The sequence below is a fragment of the Myotis brandtii genome, unplaced genomic scaffold, assembly GCF_000412655.1.
Source record: "Myotis brandtii unplaced genomic scaffold, ASM41265v1 scaffold2106, whole genome shotgun sequence".
NCBI classification, from domain to species: Eukaryota; Metazoa; Chordata; class Mammalia; order Chiroptera; family Vespertilionidae; genus Myotis; species Myotis brandtii.
Genome location: NW_005357871.1, coordinates 159,906 through 180,958, shown reverse-complemented (window position 1 = coordinate 180,958; position 21,053 = coordinate 159,906). Strand labels below are relative to the sequence as shown.

Sequence of the window (21,053 nt, the reverse complement as noted above, 5' to 3'; positions counted from 1 at the left end):
ATAACTATTAACTTCAAGAATATGAAGTGTGGGACTTAGTTTCATTGATGGTTATATAAAAAAATCTTATACAATAATTTTTCTGAAAAGCCATGAGTATGTAAATCAAAATGTATTACAAGAAAATAGAGTGCTCTATTTGCAAGTTAAAAATATGCTATTCCTATATGCATTCTATTTTATTAACACATTTTGTCTATCTTGTAAATATAGCCTTAAGATTGCTTGATGTAGGAAAAGCTGGTAACCAATCAGATATACATTACTTTAGTCTTGCTTTGTTTATTGAGTTGGGAATAACAGACTAGCCATTTTCAGTAATGTATGAATACTATTGTTATTATTTACTTTTTACCAATTTTAATTAAAATATTTGTTTACTGCAACCAGCCTAGAGAGTTCTTCATTGGGAATATTGTTTCAGTATCAGATCAAAAAGAGAAAAAAAGTATGATAGATAGATAAAGAATGACATTCTTGCAGAACTACATAAAAAAAGAGGACCAGCCCTCGCCCCTGTGGCTCACCAGTGTGATTCCTGGTCAGGGCACATACCTGAGTTGTGGGCTCGATCCCCAGTAGGGGGCGTGCAGGAGGCAGCAGATAGATATTTCTCAGATTAATGTTTTTTTGTTGTTGTTGTTTTTGTTTGTTTGTTTGTTTTAAATATGTTTTATTAATTTTCTACAGAGAGGAAGGGAGAGGGACAGAAAGTTAGAAACATCGATGAGAGAGAAACACCGATCAGCCGCCTCCTGCATGCCCCCCCACTGGGGATGTGCCCGCAACCAAGGTACATGCCCTTGACTGGAATCGAACCCAGGACCCTTGAGTCTGCAGGCCGACGCTCTGTCCACTGAGCCAAACCGGTTCTGGCATCAGATCAATGTTTTTTTTCTCTCTCAATTTAATAAAAACATTAAAAAAATAAAAATTGAAAAGATAAAAATACAGAGGACCAATGAAATATTTTATTTGAAAACACAGAAAAGTCTGACAAGTGATAAGAGGAAGCTATTTGAATGAAACACAGCTTACTGAATACTATTTGTAGAGCACTGTGATGCAGGTTCTTCACCTTTATGCCTCCCTGTGGATCTCAGCTATTAGAAGAGGAATCGGGAGGTGAAATGCATGGATGGGTAGTTCCTTTTTCAGCAAATTGAGAGGTAGGAGACAGGCAGTATCAATTATCTCTTAAACAAGGTGAAGCTTTTATCTCTCTAAAGTGCGACAAAGAGTGCGATTTGTTTTGGTCTTGAACCTTACACTAAATATGCTGGTACCCAAAGGGGAAGACCATTTTGAAGAAGTTAATTGGAGTCCCATTTATAACACCACGTAAATTATTTTAACTAATAAACGTGGCTTCCTTTACATCTGTTGGTCAGTGTCAATGAATGGAAATATATTTACATCTTAGTACTGTAGAAATGCCTACTCATGTATTTTAATCAGGAATTTTCAATCAATCATGATTTTTCTTTATGATTTTTAAACAAAGTAAAAGCAGCTTATTTACATTGTCATATAATTGACCTTTAGGACATGCCAAAAATCTTGACACTTTCTGCTTAAACACCATAGAGTGGGTGCAACCTACTGTCTGAAATAAAAGGAAAATGTTGTGACTCTTCCCAGCTCTGGAAAGTGATTTCTGGAGCTTTAATTCCAACATGTGCATGCATAGGAAGAAAGGAACAGAGTGAAAGAAAATACAGTTAGTAACTCAATCTATTATTTTTCAGCCAGGGCTTTTGTAAGACTCTGGTGTAAGACAATAGGTCTTTTATAGTTAGACCATAGATTGATTAGGATTCGGGACTTTTTCATATTCTTCAGCATAGTGTCGATACTGGTCAGTGAGGAGAGGCTGATTGGCTTCATCCATGTTGCTTCTGGCACGAATCAGACAAGAAGCGCCCACAAAAATGACTGCAACCAGCAATAAAGCAGCAACCACTGCTATGGTAATAATCTCAGAAATACGAAAACTTCGACCTATTTGAAAAATAAAACAAGAGCAAAAAATAAATCTGCTAATAGTTGCCATAAAAAATTGGATACTAAAGTTAGGCGCTTTACTGAAATCCTCATACTTCAGTTTTATTGGCTACATTGTCTGGTATAGCACTTGTCATCTTGGTGGCACTTTCTAATTTCTCATAATGAGTAGATTCCATTAGGACAGGTATTTTCATTCTAAACATGAGGAAATAATGGCTCAGAGTATATGTCACTTGCCCAAGGTCATTTAATTAGTAGATAATAGAATTGGTTTTGGAGAACAGGTTTTTCGGAATCCAAGCCCTGTGCTCTTCCACTGTATTCTGTTTTCTTGAAAAATAAATTTAAAGTTACACAAGAAAGTTTTGCATTTCAAAATCTCAGAAAGGACAGCTCAGAGTACCTCATGCCATTTTAAAAAAAAATTTAAAGGATAAACAGAGGCACATTATATTGTACAAAAAGTAGGGGGCTAAGCTCAAAACTCATTTTCTCTGCTTACTAAGCATGTGACCTTTGACAGTTACCCTCGCTAAACCTTGTCTTGCGTATTTGTAAAATCAGGATTGTGACACCATCACAGAGGGCTGCGAGGATTAAATGAGATAGTGTGCTCTATAATCAGCACAATGCCAGGTCAGAGTGGGCTGGCAACAAATGTGAAGTTCACTCTCTTTATCCCCAAATGAAAATCTAAATGAACGTTTCTAAATGCAAGTGGGAAATGTCAGCCTCAAGAATACTGTGATTAGTTTATTTCTAAAGGGAACATATTTCTTTTGAAGATTTCCACAGTAAAAATACATTTTTAATACTCACCTGGCCATTGAACTTCGTAAGTATATCCCAGGTTATCTGGAGCAGTAACGAACATTTCGGTGTTGGTAATTGGAGGCCAGAATGGCACCATGTTGTATTGTCTATTATGTCCAATAGGGGCATTTTCCAACGGATATGTGGATATATCTAAAATATGCCAGAAACACCATATTAATATTAGTATGTAGTTATATTCTGAAGGTGTTCTGAAATATTCAAGCATAACATTAAAAACATTCTTTCATATTTTACAGTGAATAAAGACATAAGTTCTACAGCAGAACAGGAAATTGCATAAAGCAGATTTCAAATGCCTTGAGTACAGCACTAATTAATGTATTATCCAATAGAAAAAGAAAGTTCAAAAGCTGGCGTGTTTTAGTATTTTGTCATCTTTGATGCTCATTAATTGTTTCACTTTTAAATTACAGAAACAAATTTGAATAAAATTAATTAAACTTATTTTTTCAAAGGTAAAGAAAAGATGGGTCTATATAGTTCGCTGTAATATCATCTATGATTTAAATTTGAGAGATAGTTTCTCTCAAATTCAATGGAGGTTTCTCCTTGACTGTGATGTTTCTCTTTAGTATATTTTCTTTTTTTCTGTTTACTTTTAGAGAAATAAATATTAACTTGTTCCTCAGGTTTTACTCTGTTAACAAAAAACACTTAAGATTTCGAATCATGGTCTTGGAATCCTGTTTGCTTCCTGCTACCTCTCCTCTTTCTAAAGTAGTCTCCCTTGACCCATGGTTTTGTCGTCCACAGTTCAGTTACCCACAGTCAACTGTGGCCTGAAAATATCACATGGAAAATTTCAGAAATAAAAAATGTATAAGTTTTAAAGTGTGCTCAGTTCTGAGTAGCGTGATGAAATCTTGACCCTCCTGCTCTGTCCTGCCCACGAAGTGCATTATCCCTTTGCCTAGCATATCCACTCAGTATAGGCTACCAGCTCGTTGATCACTTAGCTGCCTCTCAGTGATCAATCAGCGTTGTGCTATTGCAGTGCTTGTGTTCAGGTAACTGCCCCAAAGCCATTCGTATAGTTTTTATTAAAATATATTGTTATAATTCTATATTACTGCTAGTTATTATTGTGAATCTATACTGTGTGTAATTTATACATTAAACTTTACCATAGGCATGTACCTATAGGAAAAAGCATAGTGCGTGCAGTTCTAGGGTTCACTACTATCCACAGTTTCAGGCCTCCACTGGGGTTCTTGGAACATTTCCAAGAACCTGTAGATAAAGAGGGACTATTCTATTTAAATACAAGTTGCAGGTATTTATATCATCGGTGAGTTTTTGCCCTAAAAGATAAAGGTACTGAAATGTCCTTTGTGGCAAAAGTTGTTGCTTGTTGTTGTTGCTGTTCTATATGTTGGTACAATTAATTACCAGATGGAATGTTACAAAACCAGAGTTGCAAGTGGGTGTGGGCACTACATGAGCGGAAATATGTTGAGAAGAGCTGGGATATGTGAGAACGCTAGTGACGTGTCAGATTGTGTTTGTGAGAAGTCCGTTACCTGGACAGTCTGTGTGTTTCCATGAAGCACAGAAGAGAATTTTAGAATCTAGTTTGAAGAGCAATTGATTCTAGAAATGGCAGGTAGTGTTTATATTGTTGACGCTTAAGTATTTATCTAGTAACATCTGTTGAGCTCCTGGTCTAGGCATGGGGCTATAGCTTTGGACAAAACAGACAAAATTCCTGTCTTCAAGGAACTGATATGTTGGTGTATTGCTGGAAATTATTTATTCAAATGAATAAGTTGGATTTGTAAATTTCCCATTTCACCTTCACTTGATCAGCCTTACCCATGTCAGCTTCAGCTGTGTGATTAAGTTATATCCATTTAAAATGAATGGAGAAATAATAGTAAAAATAACAAACAATAGCAATTGGGTTATAATGTAACCTTTCTATGCAAGACCCTTTGATGGCTCCCCATCTCTCTTTATTATAGATAATGCATTATAGTCATATGTATGTACGTAAATACACATGAAAATGAGGTGGAACTACAATCAGTGAATTCATAGCAGATTGATAAATGAACCAATATTTGTATCTAAGTTATTCGCTTGTTAAATGATTTTCTGATGAATAGTAAAAATCATTAAAAATATTTCACTTGTCAAGTCAACAGCAGTGATTATACTGAGCAACAATTTTTCCTAAGCTTGCCAGGACAGTTTTTCCCTTAATATAATAGCATTGTTTCACTGCACCTATGGTTAGCGATATTTGTTTGCTATATCCGGAATTAGGTTTTAAGCTAGTGGCATGGCATTCTAAATGTAGCCTCCAGGTTAAAAATAATGGAACATACTATTTTGACCAACTCATCAGTTAATGGTCTTAATCAGGTTGAATTAAGAACTTCTACTGTACACACACAAACACATACAAGAAAATAAGGGACTGGCTGAATTGGGTGGATAAATGAATAGGTAGTTAATCTCAAATATTATGTTTATATGCATGATAAAATAAAGGCACAGAAGTCAACATTTAGGACACTTTTTTAAAATATAAAAATTTACAATGTGTTAACCAGAGGAACAACATTGAAAAGTAATGCGAAAAAACTTAAATAACCAGAGGAACAACATTGAAAAGTAATGCGAAAAAAATTAAAAGAAAAAGTAATGTAAGTCTCTCAGCTGAGTAGAAGCAAAGAGAAAGTGACCTTGTAAATAAGCACTTAAAAATATATTAAAATGAACTTAAAAAGAGATTTTCTATGGTGTGATATAAAAACCAACATCATCTTTTCAAGCTGAGCAAAATTTCCATTTGTGAGAGTTCATAAAGTAATAAAATCAAAACTATGGATTATGAGTGTAATATTTTTTCTCTCTTGGAGTATCAAAGAAGAGCTCTGTAAGAATGTCCTGTCTATATTAAAAAGCAATGAGAATGTTCATTGGAAGATATGAGGAAGGAAAATTCTGGAAACAGTAAAAATGAGAAGGGATTAACTGCTTGGTTCTATTGAATGCTAGTAAATATCATCTTACTATAGCAATTCTGAGAGACTTCTTGTCTGCCTTGTCAAAGTGGTTTGGAGTATTTGGAAATGGCTAGATAATAGAGCTATTTTCGCCTTATTTTGAAATGTAGTTCATGTGTGTCAATTGCTTAGCCTGAAGTGATAACTATGCTATCCGAACAATCTTTTTTTGCTGAACCTGCGAAAAGCATATAAAAATGTCTCACCAGCATTATATCTCCTCAGCCATTCATCAAAGATTGCATCAGTGAAAGTATGCAGGAGGACAAAAATAGGATCATTTGGAGATAAATGGGTTTGTCCCCCTGTTCCATTCAGGAATAGATGAGCCAAATTGTGAAGGCTTCGAACAGCAGGATCATACCTTCCCATGGGATCACTGTAACCTAGATATAAAAATAGAATGAGAATAGTAAAAATCATTACAAATATTCTACTTGTCAAGTCAACAGCAGTGATTATACTGAGCAACAGTTTTTCCTAAGCTTGCCAGGACAGTTTTTACCTTAACATATAGCATTATTTCTCTGTACCTTTGGTTAGTGACATTTGTTTGCTATACCCAGAACTGGGTTGGTTTTAAACTAGTGGCATGGTATTCTAAATGTAGCCTCCAGGTTAAAAATAATGACCTGCAAATGATAGCAATCAAAATACATAGAATACTCTATTTCCACAAGGCAAACATCGTTCTATATGACAGTGGAAATCTCTAGCTTCTACTGAAAACTGCTGACACAATTGGGAGACCACTCTGATTGTCCTGGAACTTAAATTGCCAGATGTTACTTTTGTTTCCTATATTATTTCCTTTGAATGACTGTCAGCATATTTATTTTTGGAAACTTATTTTTGTGGAGAAGTTACAATTTCTCAGAGCTTTCTTAACACCTCTGTATTAGTTTTAAACATCTGGAGAGCCTGCCCTCAAAATATTCATAGAACTTTTGATAATGATCTCTATTCCATATACATATTTCCACATATATATCCATTTTATATATAATAAACATATATATTATCTATATATATAAAAGTCTAAGCGACCGTCCAACATTCGACCATTTGTTCAACCAGTGGCTATGATGTGCACTGACCACCAGGGTGCAGATGCTCAATGCATAGGCATGGAAACATGGAACAGACTGATGAATCTCAGAGGGAAGGGGGGAGGGCGGGAAGAGATTAACCAAAGATCGTATATGCATACTAGAGGCCTGGTGCATAGATTCATGCACTGGTGGGGTCCTTCAGCCTGGCCTGCAGGGATCAGGCCGAAAACAGCAGTCTGACATCCCCCGAGGGGTCCCAGATTGCAAGAGGGCACAGGCCAGGCTGAGGGACTGCACTGGTGCACAGATACGTGCACCGCACCTCTAGTATAATATAATTTATATATTTCCCATATATATTCCCATGTTATATGGTGATATTGAGAATAGATCACAAACAAAAACAGAGTGTCTGTGATGTGGGATGGAGTTATATGTGTGTCTTCTGTCTGGCTTGAAGGACCAGAGGTAGGAGATCAAGGAAAGGTTATATATTATAAAACAAAATGCAAATTTAAAATGCATTAACTTACTTGTGTAATTACACTCATTTATTTATTCATGTTCATACATCTGTTCCATTATTTTTTTATTCAAACGTTTAATGATTGCAGTGTATGTGGCATGTGGCTAGCACTAGCCTTTTTATAAATTCTGTCAAGAAATCAGTCTAATTGAGGAACTTATATGCATATGTGCATAGCCCATGGACACTGACAATAGAGTGGTGAAGGCCTGGGAGGGGCATATGTTGGGTGGAGGGGGCCAATGGGGGGCATATAAAAGGGGACATCTGTAATACTTTCAACAATAAAGATAATTAAAAAACAGGAAAAAAAGAAATTAGTATATGTTGTACTTAATTAGGCATCAATAAGATATAATCTGCACATCAATATATGTAAAAGCCCAGCGACCAGAACGGAGGAACGACCAGAACGACCAGAATGGCTGGTGGCTATGACGTGCACTGCGGCAGCCAACCAGCCTGATCCAGGCCCTGATCGGCACTTCCCAACCCCTGGGCCAGCCCAGCCCCAGATAGGCCCCCAACACCCTGATCAGGGGAGGGGCTGCAGCCGGCCAACCACCCATGGCCCATCCCCCCTGATGGCCTGGCCCGATGGGCCCCCTTTGGGACGACCTGCTGAACCCCACCTGTGCACAAATTCATGCATCGGGCCTCTAGATTATTTATAAATCAGTACTTATAACCTCATTTTTTATATATATGTTTAGTCAAATTAATAGTGATAATTTATTGAATTATCTCCAAATAAGTGATTTACATATAGTTATCAAAATCAACATAAAGAGAGCAGAATGGCATATAATTTTGATAATAAAAGGAGAGAGAGTTGAAAATAATTATCAGATTTACACATCAAATATCTTAAATCATGAGGATAGATCAGTGCCCATTTGTGTGTGTGTGTGTGTGTGTGTGTGTGTGTGTGTGTGTCTAACATGGACAATGCTATATTTAAGGTAATATTGAACAATAGCAAGTTTATAATAAAAAGTTTTTCTATCTTTTAAAACATTAAATACAGGGTTGGGAAAAAGTAAGTTTACAGTTTTTCATATCGAAAATAATACAAATAATAAATAATATAAGAATAAATTCTTTTGCATACTCACAACTGTAAACCTACTTTTGCCCCTCCCTGTATATATCAGGCATGATTTAGAGATTTCAAAATTTATTGAATAAAGACACTGAACTTAGAGAGTTTGGGTTTGAATCTGTGCTGTTACTTGCTAGCTGAATATCTTGGGGAATTAATTTCACTTGTTTGGACCTCAGTTTTCTCAGTTTTAAAATACTTTGTTTTAACTAAGGAAAATAAAACTAAATGTCACTATATGCTAGACTGAATTTTTATAGACCTTACAAAAAAGGTACAGGGTAATACAGACCTAAATAAACATGTGCCAAAACCAGGCTTTATAGAATGTGAATGAAATTGTTCAGATTTTCAAATTTTTAAGAAAAAAATGTAATAAGCTCTGAAATGTTCAATATTATTTGTCTAAACTAGAATTTGATATAGTTATACATATATTGGCCAGCCACCTACCAGAAATTTGAGTTTAAATACTTTTTAAGTATTTAAGAGATCTGCGAATAATTTCCAAGAGCTTCTCTTATGCTTAAGAGAGTTTTGTGGACCCTGGCTGGGTGGCTCAGTTAGTTGGAGTATGGTGTTATACACCTAAAGGCAAAAAGTTGCGGGTTTGATTCCTGGGTCAGGGCACATACCTAGGTTGCAGGTCCCTGGTTAGGGCACATATTGGAGGCAGCTGATTAATGTTGCTCTCTCACATCGATGTCTTTCTCTCTCTCTCTCTCTCTCTCTCTCTCTCTCTCTCTCTTTCTCTTCCCCTCTCTCTAAAATCAATAAAAATATATCCTCGGGTGAGAATTTAGATAAAGGAACTCTCCTGGTCTGACACTATTATTTGAGGAAGTGCTTTTCTGAGTAGAGAATTGTGACTATATCATAATAGGCAGCGCCATTCAGATAAACTGATTGGATCAATATGGCGTTTAAAATTTTTTTCAAAGAGATCTGAATGTGAGTACTTCAGTTTACTGTGATAACTAAATCAATTCAAAGCACCGATTTTGTTTACTTGCCTTCCACTGTGTTTCGGAAACTGTTTGTAGAGTTGGAATAAAAAGGAGGTGTGTCAAATAAACCAACTTCTAAGCACTGAGCGACATCCTGTGGTTCAGGAAGACGTTGCACCATTGGTCTAGCCACGTTTCCGGCTGGATTCCTCCTAATTGGCGCCCCCTCGGTGCCTGGGAAGAAGATGGGGTTTGCAAACATTTAGAGAATGTTTTGAGATCTTGCCATTGTCCTTTAACATTTTATATATAGCATGGACCCTGAATAATAGGTTCTTCTTGGTGGAGGAGAGACATTTTTAAAATGCTTTTCAGTGGCATTAAAGTGAGAAAATCTAAGTTATCATGTCAACTTCTCAGAAGAGTAGATAAGTGATACGTAAAATCATCTGAAAGAAGAGGTGATCACAATAACAGATAGAGGTCCCGGTGTTTGTTAAAATCAACATATGCTTCTTTCATGAGACTTTATTAAAATAAACATTCCATGGAAAATTGAATTTTGTCCAAATAATCTCATAAACCTAAATTCTACACTGAAATCTATATTTCATATATGGAGTTTGGTCTTTGAATGCTGCCTGTTTCAGCCCTCAGAGAAAGAAAGAAAAACAGTCTTCAATTTCAGTGAACACATTTTTCAGCAAGTGATGTCAGAAATAATTAAAGTCTTTTGAAGGGCAGTAGGACTAACAACTAAACAGAGAGCTGTGATAATAGGGGTCATATGATAGATGCCTCTTCAGGGAGGGAAGGACATATCTTTCCCAGTTGGGTGGATCCAGAAAGTGCCCTGAAGTACTGAGGAGAATTTCCACATGTTAGATAGGAGATATTTTAGGCAGGGATAATAACAGGAGATGATAAGCTTTCTTCTATATATAATATTAAAGGCCTGGTGCCCAAAAATTTGTGCACTTGGGGGGTGGGGTGCCTCAGCCCAGCCTGCACCCTCTAGCAGTCTGGGACTCCTCGAGAGATATCCACCTGTTGACTTAGGCCTGCTCCCCGGGGGATCAGGCCTAAGCCGCAGTCAGACATCCTTAGCGCTGCTGAGGAAATGGAAGAGGCAGCCGCCACCTCCGCTGTGTTCACAGCCATCAGCCCAGCTTGTGATTGAGCGGAGCTCCCCCTGTGGGAGCGCACTGACCACCAGGGAGCAGCTCCTGTGTTGAGCATCTGCCCCCTGGTGGTCAGTGCACATCATAGCAACCAGTCATTCCCGGTTGTTCTGCTGTAAGGGTCAATTTGCACATTACCCTTTTATTATATAGGATAAGCCCCATTGGAGCAAGAACTCTATCTGTTCTTGCTCACTAGTATGTGCCCCAGTTTTGGTTCAGTGTCTGGCTTTTAATAGTTGCTAAATAGTTGTTTGGTACATGTTGTTATATGGGATAGATCATGTTGGTTGTAAAAGAGGGCCTGTTTGGGGGATAGCTTGCCTGGGCTACGTGGCAATGTAAGAGATTATTGAATGGTGGGAAAGATGAGAAGTTAGATAAGAACCATGATATTAAGAAATCAAACAGCAAGATGAGAAAGTTATGTTTAATTCATGAAGTGGGAGAGGCCTTAGGTGGGTGGGAGGAGCCTTTTTGATTAGAAGCATTTTTTTTAGTCTGCTTCAGTGGTCTCCAGAGAGGAGTGCTCATGCCTTAGAGGGGACACAGAATAACTTGCTGGGTGGGAGAGATAATATTTCAACATCCACTCATTTTTACTTTACCGCATTCATAGAAATCCTAATTGTATGCTTTATAATTAACATAATGATTAGCATAAATAGCTTTATATAATAAATGTAAAAATAACTTTATATAATATAAAAATAAAACATGACTATATTGAGACTGGAAAGTGCATATGTATCTTTTAGGTATACATTATTATAAATACTTTCCGACTGTACTAGCTAACCCATCAATTTAAGCTGATATTTTGGAGATTACTATTCAGGGAGCTATCACTACATCCCAAGAAAAAAGTATTGGTTACATGGGTTTCAAAAACACTGTATTCAAATTTGCTCTCATGGAGCTTCATAGTGCAGGATTTTGATAGTGAAGACACTAGTTAAACCAATTTAATTTTAATCTAGTGACTTTAAAATTTGTACATGTACAACTTCTGCCATTGCATCTATTTTTATTTTTAAATTAAAACAATTTAATTATAGTTGACAATATTATATTCGTTTCAAGTGTACAACATAGTGGTTAGATATTTATATAAGTTATGAGGTGATATTCCCATTGAGCATAGAACCCATCTGACCCCATACATAGTGATTATATATATTATCGACTATATTTCCTATATTGCACTTTACATCCTTTCCCATAGTAACTTCCTATGGATTGGAGTCCTGTACAATTTCCATGCAGGAATGAATTGAAAGTTCTGAGTTCTGAAGGAGAAAGTAGATTTGAGAAGTATTTTGAAGAAAGAAGAAAGGTTTTCATCTGATAAATCAAAGACTATATTTTAGTGGCAGGAAGAATGTTAGGGGTCAGTAATTCACTCTGTTAATTTACATAATATGTTTGGGGTATTAATGGGATAGTGGAAAGATACTGTGCAATGAGCATATGAAAACATAGGTGTGGAGAGTCTAAGGACAATCCTATATAATAAAGAGCTAATATGCAAATGGTCATCACGCCCCCGTGCCCTCATACCTTAATGGCTCAGACACCCAACACTGGGGAGAGAGGAATGGGGACTAGCCAGGCACAAATGAGCTCGTGAGAGAGGAATGGGGACCAGCCAGGTTGTGGCCCGGGAGAGGGACAAGCCACCCGCTCTGTGGTCCTGGGTTCCTGCAGCTGTGGCCCGGGTGAAGCCACCCGCCCATGGTCCCCTGCGGCTGTGGCCAGCCTGGAGGAAGCTGGCCTGGGTCCTGGGTGCCTGCAGCCAGCCAGAGGGAGGGAATCCTGGGTCCCGGGCATGGGGCAAGGCAGAGATGGTTAGGGGCAATCAGGCAGGCAGGCAGAGGTGGTTAGGGGTGATCAGACAGGCAGGCAGGTGTTTGGTTAGGAGCCAGTGGTGCCAGATTGTGAGAGGCAGTCGGACATCCCCTGAGGGGTCCTGGATTGGAGAGGGTGCAGGCCAGGCTGAGGGACACCCTCCTCCTCTCCACCGCCCCCCCCTGCAAGAATTTCATGCATCGGCCTCTAGTTTGATATAAAGATGTATAGTATGGCTGTCTTGTAAAAGATGATCAGTGAACCCACAGGAATGGAAATTTCATTCAGGAAAAAAAGTAGAAGGAGAAAAGAATTGTTATGATGACTAGTAAATAAGATATTAAAGCATTTAACACCATATCAGGCACAATGTGCTAAATAAAATATTGTTTCCTTTATTTCTTTCACTGGCCTAATAAAATTTTTAGCATTTATATCTTGAACTAAGACAAGGAGTAATCTTAAAAATTGTTCCACCTAAAATACATTCAATATTTTAAGAAACTATGTGTCCGAATTATGAGTTATATTAAATAACAAAAAAAACTGTGATAAAAAATCTCCTATGCTATAATTTAATTTACCTATTTAATTTGTGCTATATTTTGTTATTCAGTCAAAAAGGTGATCAGAAAATGTCTGGAAAACTTCCAGGCCAAAATATAATAGCCTGGTCAGAAAGAGATGAATGTTTTACTATCTAAAGAGATCTTGATCCTCAATTTCATCCCCCTACCTCAAGTGCTACCACTTATTAAACATGCCAAACAAATAAACATTTATTCTAATTCTTAAGTTTCTATGGAAGAAAATTTCATGCATATCATTTCTCTTATTCCTAAACACAGCTAAATAACCTTCTAATAATGAAAATCCACCTGATTCCTTTGTTCCATTTAGAATAGTCTCTCTTTAAGTTTAGAAAATAATTTAAATAATTGATGCTTTAAAGAATATATGCAGAATAAATGTTTTGAATATAATAATAGAATAAATTTTCATAATTCTAGCTTTTATATGGAAGTTCAAAACTAGAGGCCTGGTGCATGACATTTGAGGCACTGGGGGTGCGGGTTCCTCAGCCCGGCCTGTGCTGTCTTGCAGTCTGGGACCCCTTGAGGGATGTCTGCCTGCCAGTGTAGGCCCGCTCCTCCCAGCAGGCAGACATCCCCTGAGGGGTCCCGCTGCTGTGCTCACCAGCCGTGAGCCCAGCCTCTGGCTGAGTGGTGCTCCCCCTGTGGGAGCGCACTGACCACCAGGGGGCAGCTCCTGCATTGAGCATCTGCCCCCTGGTGGTCAGTGTGTGTCATAGTGACCAGTCGTTCCACGGTTTGGTCGATTTGCATATTAGCCTTTTATTATATAGGATAGCCAGACATGCCTAAAGAGGAAAAATAAGGGGGGATAGGGAGACTAATAATGAAGACCTTGTGTTAGCAGTACAGGGACAGAGAATAAGATCCAAGGAAGAGAACAGAAAGCTCAGTTAAAGATCCACATATAACAGAAACGACCTGTGGCAGAGCTGGTGTTCAGATCCCCGGAACAAGGATGCTAGGACAACTGGTTAAGCATTCTCTATATTATCTTTTTATTTTTAACCCTCTGACTAGATCAGTGATGGCGGACCTATGACATGCGTGTCAGAGGTGACACGCGAACTCATTTTTTTGGTTGATTTTTCTTTGTTAAATGGCATTTAAATATATAAAATAAATATCAAAAATATAAGTCTTTGTTTTACTATGGTTGCAAATACCAAAAAATTTCTATATGTGACACGGCACCAGAGTTAAGTTAGGGTTTTTCAAAATGCTGACACGCCGAGCTCAAAAGGTTTGCCATCACTGGACTAGATTAACATCATAATAACATAATGTAATTATTATATATTATTATTATTATTATCTACTCCTTTGGCACTTCCAAGTCTTTCTATGTACTTCGTATTTCCTAGGGAAACATTTTCTGTGAAATTCCAACACAAGACACATGATCACTAAGCAGTGCTGAGTGTATTAAGAGGATTAAGTTATACAATTAGACCTTTTCAAAATAAGAAAGTGAGCAATGCACTTACCAGATTGCTCAAGAAAAGAAATGTAATAATGTACAGACACGCTGTTCCTCTTGGTGCACCTTATAGATTGCCCTGAGTATCTTAATTGTTTCATGAATTGATTTTACTACATCGATTCTCTGCAATAATAGATTTTAGCCTGACATCCTTAATAGAATGAATGGCCTTCAGGCAGCACATTTAATCTCTCTCCCCAAAGGGAATTCTGAACCTAGACGTCATTTGAAACTTACTGTTACAGAGGGTTCCTAGGGTATCATAATCTTCCAAGGACTCACACACCACTCGCCATTGAGAAAAGACAGAGTTCGCGCTTATGAGGTTGGGATCGAAGTTGCTCCTGGAGCCCATCATGTCATCGGTGCAGATGTCACAGACGTTCTTCCCAGTCGCAAAATTCCAGTAAGGCAGGGAGAAGGAAGGGTTCTGCAGCATTTCCTAGATCACAGAGACTCAGTTAGCATGCTCTGGTTTTGTTTAAAATTCCCTCTCTTTGCTGGGTTTCCTCCCGGGCAGTCTATTTCTGTTAGTTCATTTCAGCCACTTAGAAACCAGTTAGTGTGTCTGAGGGGCCGGAGGACTCAACTAGTTTATTAACAAAGCTGCTCATTTACCAGAAGGAGTCACTTTAGGCTCAGGAGCAATTTAAACTCAACTCATTATACAGAATTCCTGCCATTGATTTTTTTTTAGGGGGCAGGGGAAAGGTCTTCCTTTTCTTTTTTAAATAGGTAATTACATTTCTATTGATTATACCACAAGTTATCAATAATAACTTCTACTTCTTGACATTTGCACCTCCCTCCATTACCTTTCTGTAATTCAAGCACTGCTAACTCTTGGTCTGGAGTCAGACCCAGCCTCGAAATGTGTTCTGTGGAGCAGTACCTTTTGTTTTGTTTCTGTTCCTTTTTTTTTTTTTTTTTTTTTTTTTTTTTAGTTTAACTTGAATGACTTTAGGCATTTAGATTCTGCTTTGGCCATAGGCTACACAGACTCTATCAGACTTACCTTATCTGCCTGGGCTGTAAAGAAGTTTTACTTAGAAACCTCTGCTTCAGTCTAAACTTGAAGACTCAGGCTCCTGCCCAAAGCTCATACCATCAGGACATGCTGAAGGGAAACAGAGAATTTCTCTGTGCCTGCTGCTCTTTAGAACAGGGACCTGGTTTCCATTCAGGGCTGATCTCAATGATTTTAAAATGCTGGACTCAAGATCCCATGGGTATTTTTCCTAGGTTCCTTAAAAGATATATTTATGGTCCCTGTTGTTTCTCATTCCTTTTGGTCTTCTGGGAGTTATATTGAGAGTGTCCGATTTAAATGCAGGAATTGCTGTTGTTTAATTCTGCCTCCATGCATTTGGTACATGACTGCCTTTTCACTTCCAACCTTTCTAGGAAGCATCCCCGGGTCCTCAGGGTGTGATCGAGGGCCAAGAGCTTGCCCAGGCATCGCCAGCTATGGGTCTCCAGGGACTTAGAGTCCTCATTTGGAAGCCATTGTTCTGGTTCACAGATATTAGTGACAGCTTCCAAGGGATTATTAAGAGTCATTTGTGGTTCAGTAACTGACATTTGGGAGCTGGGGCATATTCATGTGGCATTTCCACAGCGCATTACATATAGACTGTAATTTGTCGGATCCCTTGTGCTGTTGGGTTTTAAAAATGTAAGTAGTCCTAGTGGTTGAAGTTTACACAGGCAAAATTTGAAGCTTTTAGATACTTTCCATCTGCCCTTTCATTTTGGTGTGCTCATGGGAAAATGACTCAAAGGCATGAAGCTCTAGAGTCGATTACAAATGACAGATTTATCTACGTGTAATCTACTAAATGTCTTGTATTCAGAGCTATAAAATATGAAGTGCAGAGTACCAGATGAATTCATTTAATCACCCTCGAACTGCATGTGGATAGACTACTTTCGTACAAATATCTTATTCTGTATCGTCGTGCATTATTTTTCTCTCTTTTAACCATTTATTTTCTTGGAATAATGCTGGGCACAAGGATACTACAAATCGATAAATAAACACCTTTTCTGCCTTCAGATATTTTTAGGTTATTTTTTAGATTTTAACTTAGGGAGAGGGATTCATTACAGTTATTTCACATAGAAAACTGGTTTAATTTGTTGATTTCCTAGATCTAGTAATTTAAAATTTTATTTTAAAATTACAATACTTTTCTTAAGAAGGAGCAATTAGTAGAAGACACAATAATAAAGTATCTTTGTTAACAGATAATTTAATGTGGTTTGAGCTTATGTGCTTAAAAATAGATAGGAAACCTGGTCGCTGTGGCTCAGTGGCTTAGCATCGATCCATGAACCAGGAGGTAAGGGTTCGATTCCTGGTCAGGGCACATGCCTGGGTTGTGGGCTTGATCCCCAGTAGGGGGCATGCAGGAAGCAGCCAATTGATGATTCTCATCTTTGATGTTTCTATCTCTCTCCCTTCTCCTTTCCTCTATCTTGAAAATCAATAAAAACATATTAAAAATAAGCAGGAAATAACTGTTTGGGTTGAAGTTCACTTTATGCCAATGCCTCTTAAGTGAAAATGATATCTAACTGATGGGATGTTTTTAATAGATTTCTTCTGTAAGCCTCAAAGTGGTAAGGGGCACCGAAAACAATCGTGCTCCATGAAAATATGACAATATAAATGGAAAGGAACTTTTTACATCATTTAATCCCTATCCCACATTAGTATTGTCCACTGGTATGAAGAGTTACATATTTGGGACTTGGAAGACTGTCAAGTTCATACACACTTGCTTCACCCAAACCAGTAAGGGGCTTACATTTGAGAAGAAGGGCATATCAAATGAGATTCTTTCATTGCAAACTATATGAGTCATTGTTTTACTTACAGAGCCCTGGAACATGCCCAGTGCTTTCATTTCACCTACAAATGTCTCACTTGGTTTCCTTATCATTGAGATTACTTTCTTTTCACTTCACAAGCGGTCAAGATCAATTAATAAGCAATTAGCATAGGGAGAAACTTAGAATGCCTAAGGCAGATCAATAACCGGGATTGCTTTGTCATGCCAGGCTTTGGAACACAGTGGATCAAACGACTTGCACACAAGGTGCCCTGGGTGTAAAGGATCTGAAAATGGAAATGTTCCCTGCGTACCTGCATGTCTCTCTCCAGCTGCAGCAGGTGGTACCTGTGCCACGTGAGAAAAGCTGGCCCTTCATGGGAGAAGTCCACTTCGCCAAAGCTTTCCTGGCCTGCCCCAAGGAAAGTCTTTTTGACCGAATAATAGTGTGTCCACACAAAGTAGTTGTAAATGGAAATGTTCTCGAATTGGGGTGTGTTGCCATCTGGCCCCAAGATTTCTTCTGACCTCCTGGTGGCAATGACAAACTGGGGGTGAGTTGTGCGCTTCGCCATATCCAGGGCCCGGACAAAGTAGTTCTTTTCTTCTGTACTTAAATCCAGAAGGTTTCTCCTGACTTTAGGGATACAAAATTCAAACGTGAAAACCTCTGCCTTCTAGGGATGGGTAGAGAATGAGCATAATAATCTAACACACCATGCTCTGTTTACTGGTAATGATAATCTGCATATATGTTTAAAAAATGTTATACTTTAAAAAATACCTCTTACTATATATCCCTCCCTCCCCATCTCTCTGGCTCCCTCCGTCTGTCCCTCCCTCAGTTGCTCTCTCCCTCCCTCTCCAATTTAATAGAGAATTTTATTAGCTTTCTGTCATCTTACTTGTGGACTTTATGATTGTGTTCTGTTTATTTCTGCTCTCTATTGACATTTTTCTTAAAATTTTCTACATTTTTAATGTCATAAATCTTGCAAAAACAAGGGATGTGGTATAGCATGGTGGTGAAGACCAGAGACTCATTCAATGACCACACATTTCTCTAAGCCTCAATTTTCATCTGCAAAGTGTATGTAAAACACTAGAGGCCCAGTGCATGAATTCGTGCATGGGTGGGGTCTGGACAGGGGGAGGGGCCGTGGGCGGTTGGCTGGCCCTGCCCCCTGGTCAAACTCCAGGTCTAACTCCTGGTCTAGGGGACAATTGCATGTTAGGCTTTTATTATATAGGCTAATATATCTTTGCAGAGTTGTACATTTTAAAGGGTTTACACATGAAAAGCAGTTAGACCAGAGCCTGGCTCATAATAAAGACTCAGTACACATTCTGTTCAACCCTTGGTCTGGCACATAGAAAACAATCATGTTTTGCTGGCTGTTACTATTTCATGCCTTGTTATTAATTGCTATTTAGGCTGCCGGCTGGCCTCATCATCTAAAATGGCTAAACTTGCTCATCACAGTGGAAAATTTATTAGGGGGGTAGCAAGGGGAGTAGAAGAGGCCCATGTATTAGAGGTAGACAGACCTCAGCCTGAATTCCAGGTTTTCCTAGTAGCAGCTGTGTGGATTTGTCCTTTCGGGACCACACCTATGCTACTTAACATAAGTACCTTGAGGAGTTACTGAAAGAATAGTTCTAAACCTCTAGCACAGTTCCCCACAGACAGTGGTGGCTCAACATATGTTTTGGAAGAAAATATTAATCAGATGACCTGAGCTCCAAGCCCATTCCTTTAAGTGACATACATTTCTTAATCTCTGTAAGCCTCTTTCCTCAGCCATGGAGAGAGGATTGAGCTGTATGATTTTCCCAGAGGTTCTTCCAGCTCAAATGATTTGGGTCTCATGCAGGACTGGCTATCCGTCCATCCCCCCACTTACCTGTGAGCACCCTCTGGTCACAGGCGGTTCCTCTCCATCCAGGACGGCAAGTCCCACAGTTGTGTCCCGAGAAGTTGCCATTGCAGTGACACGTCCTGTTGAAGAAGCGTGTGGGCCAGCCCTCCCTGTCGTCTAGGCCATCATGCGGGTACTGGGGGCCGTGGGGTCGGGAGTCCGCAGTCACTGCCTCACACCTGCCCCTCCCTGATGAGGAGCCGCAGGGGTCAGTCCCAGGCCCGGACACGGGGGCCAGGTCTGGGCAGCACACACCATTCCTCAAAGCCTCCGTGGTGGCACACTCCCTGGGAAACTGAGCCCCCGCCTGCTGAGTGAACAGCAGGGGCAAGAAGATGTATCCTAGAGAGAGGAGTCTATGAACTTCCATTCTGCTGGAAGCAAGGCTCTGGTTCTGCGGCCCTTTGTGCAGAGACTGAGGCACATAGAGAAAAATCAAGCTGAAAAGGAGAAAGCAAAATGGAATTAGGCAAGGCTTTTTGTTGTTGTTGTTTTGGCATGTTATCAGTGGCATGAGCCCTTTCCAACCCACCTTCAAAACGCTTTTCAAATCTGTCGCATGACAATCCAAGTCAGAAAAACAGTTGTTTACCTTTAAAAGTTTGACATGTATAATACCTACATAATTACACCCCCCATCCTAGTCATTTAGTTTTCTTCCGTCTTAATTTCTATTTATAAAAATACTTATCCTGATGCCATTTATCAAAAGCAGTCATTAGCAGGTCGCCACCACTAACTACATCTAACCATGGGGCTGCAAGAAGAATTGGGAGCAGGTTTCCAGCAAGTTAATTTTCATCCTTTAAAATCACCCCCCCCCCACCTAATGGAGGCTTGGCTGGGGTCCACCCACTTCCCGTGGAGCTTCTCTCCAGTACCTCCAACTCCTGAGGGGATTCTCCGCCAAACCGCTCTTAGAGCTGAGGGTTTTATATTTGCCCGTCGTCCCCTGATGTCAGAGCTGTTAATTGCTTGTGGGTTTCTGCCTGATAACTAATCACAAACCTGCTCACCCAAACTGGGAGGGGCTGGTGCCCTTCTGCACCCTTTACTAATCCTCTTTCACGTCAGTGAGTTTTTCTGCCCTTTAAGTACTTGGTTAGCACATGATTCCCTCTCCACTGATTTCCTTGTGATGCTCAAAAGGCCAGAGGCACTCATTTGGAATACAACAAATCAGAGGGACCAGAGAACATTTGTCTCTGCTGTAGAGTTTTTATTTGTGACACATATACCTTTAGAGGATGAAATCAGAATACTTGCTCTTTCTTGGTGATCCAAGGTTAGGCCAATGCTTACACCTGATGGCAGCTTTTGATTGTGTTTGGTCTGGAAAACAAATGCTGCCATTCTTACCATTTCTAGAGAGAATAATTGTTTTAGAAAAGGCATGAAATTGCCTGGCTGGTGTGGCTCAGTGATTGAGCATCGACCTATGAACCAGGAGGTTACAGTTTGATTCCTTGTCAGGGCACAGGCTTGATCCCCACTGTGGGGAGTGCAGGAAGCAGCCGATCAATGATTCTCTCCCATCATTGATGTTTCTAATCTCTCTCTCCCTCTCCCTTCCTATTAGAAATATAAAATAAAATATCTATAAAAGAAAAGCATCAAATACAATTACACCAAGTCATATGCCATTGGTCCTCCTGGTGCCGACCTTGAGTACCTTTCACCTGCATTGGGCAGGTGTTCATCTCTTCGGCAAAG

At 39.1% G+C, this 21,053-nt stretch overlaps 1 protein-coding gene across 3 annotated transcripts; it reads right to left on the bottom strand.

Annotated features, from left to right (window-relative positions):
• Positions 1-949: 949 nt before the first annotated feature.
• Positions 950-20,389, bottom strand: TYRP1 (tyrosinase-related protein 1). Of its 3 annotated transcripts, none has more exons than XM_014539257.1 (8): positions 20,222-20,389; positions 19,326-19,780; positions 17,736-18,058; positions 14,825-15,029; positions 9,549-9,716; positions 6,062-6,241; positions 2,827-2,973; positions 950-2,001 (listed from the first exon to the last, which is right to left on the bottom strand). In XM_014539257.1, the coding sequence occupies exons 2-8, from the start codon at positions 19,708-19,710 to the stop codon at positions 1,796-1,798; spliced, it is 1,614 nt and encodes a 537-aa protein (XP_014394743.1). In that variant the 5' UTR covers positions 19,711-19,780; positions 20,222-20,389; the 3' UTR covers positions 950-1,795. The 3 variants fall into 3 exon arrangements, with proteins under 3 accessions (XP_014394743.1, XP_005865787.2, XP_014394744.1); XM_005865725.2 differs by having other exon boundaries at positions 19,326-19,682; positions 20,222-20,322; XM_014539258.1 differs by lacking the exon at positions 20,222-20,389 and adding an exon at positions 19,873-19,894.
• Between the last annotated feature and the right edge of the window lie 664 nt (positions 20,390-21,053).

Coding starts and splice junctions, on each gene's coding strand:
- TYRP1 (XM_014539257.1), bottom strand. CDS start 19,710: ATGGAAGTTCATAGACTCCTCTCTCTAGGATACATCTTCTTGCCCCTG. Junction 2,974..6,061: donor GCTGAGGAGATATAATGCTG/GTGAGACATTTT, acceptor GGCATATTTTAG/ATATATCCACATATCCGTTG. Junction 2,002..2,826: donor TTACGAAGTTCAATGGCCAG/GTGAGTATTAAA, acceptor TTTTTCAAATAG/GTCGAAGTTTTCGTATTTCT.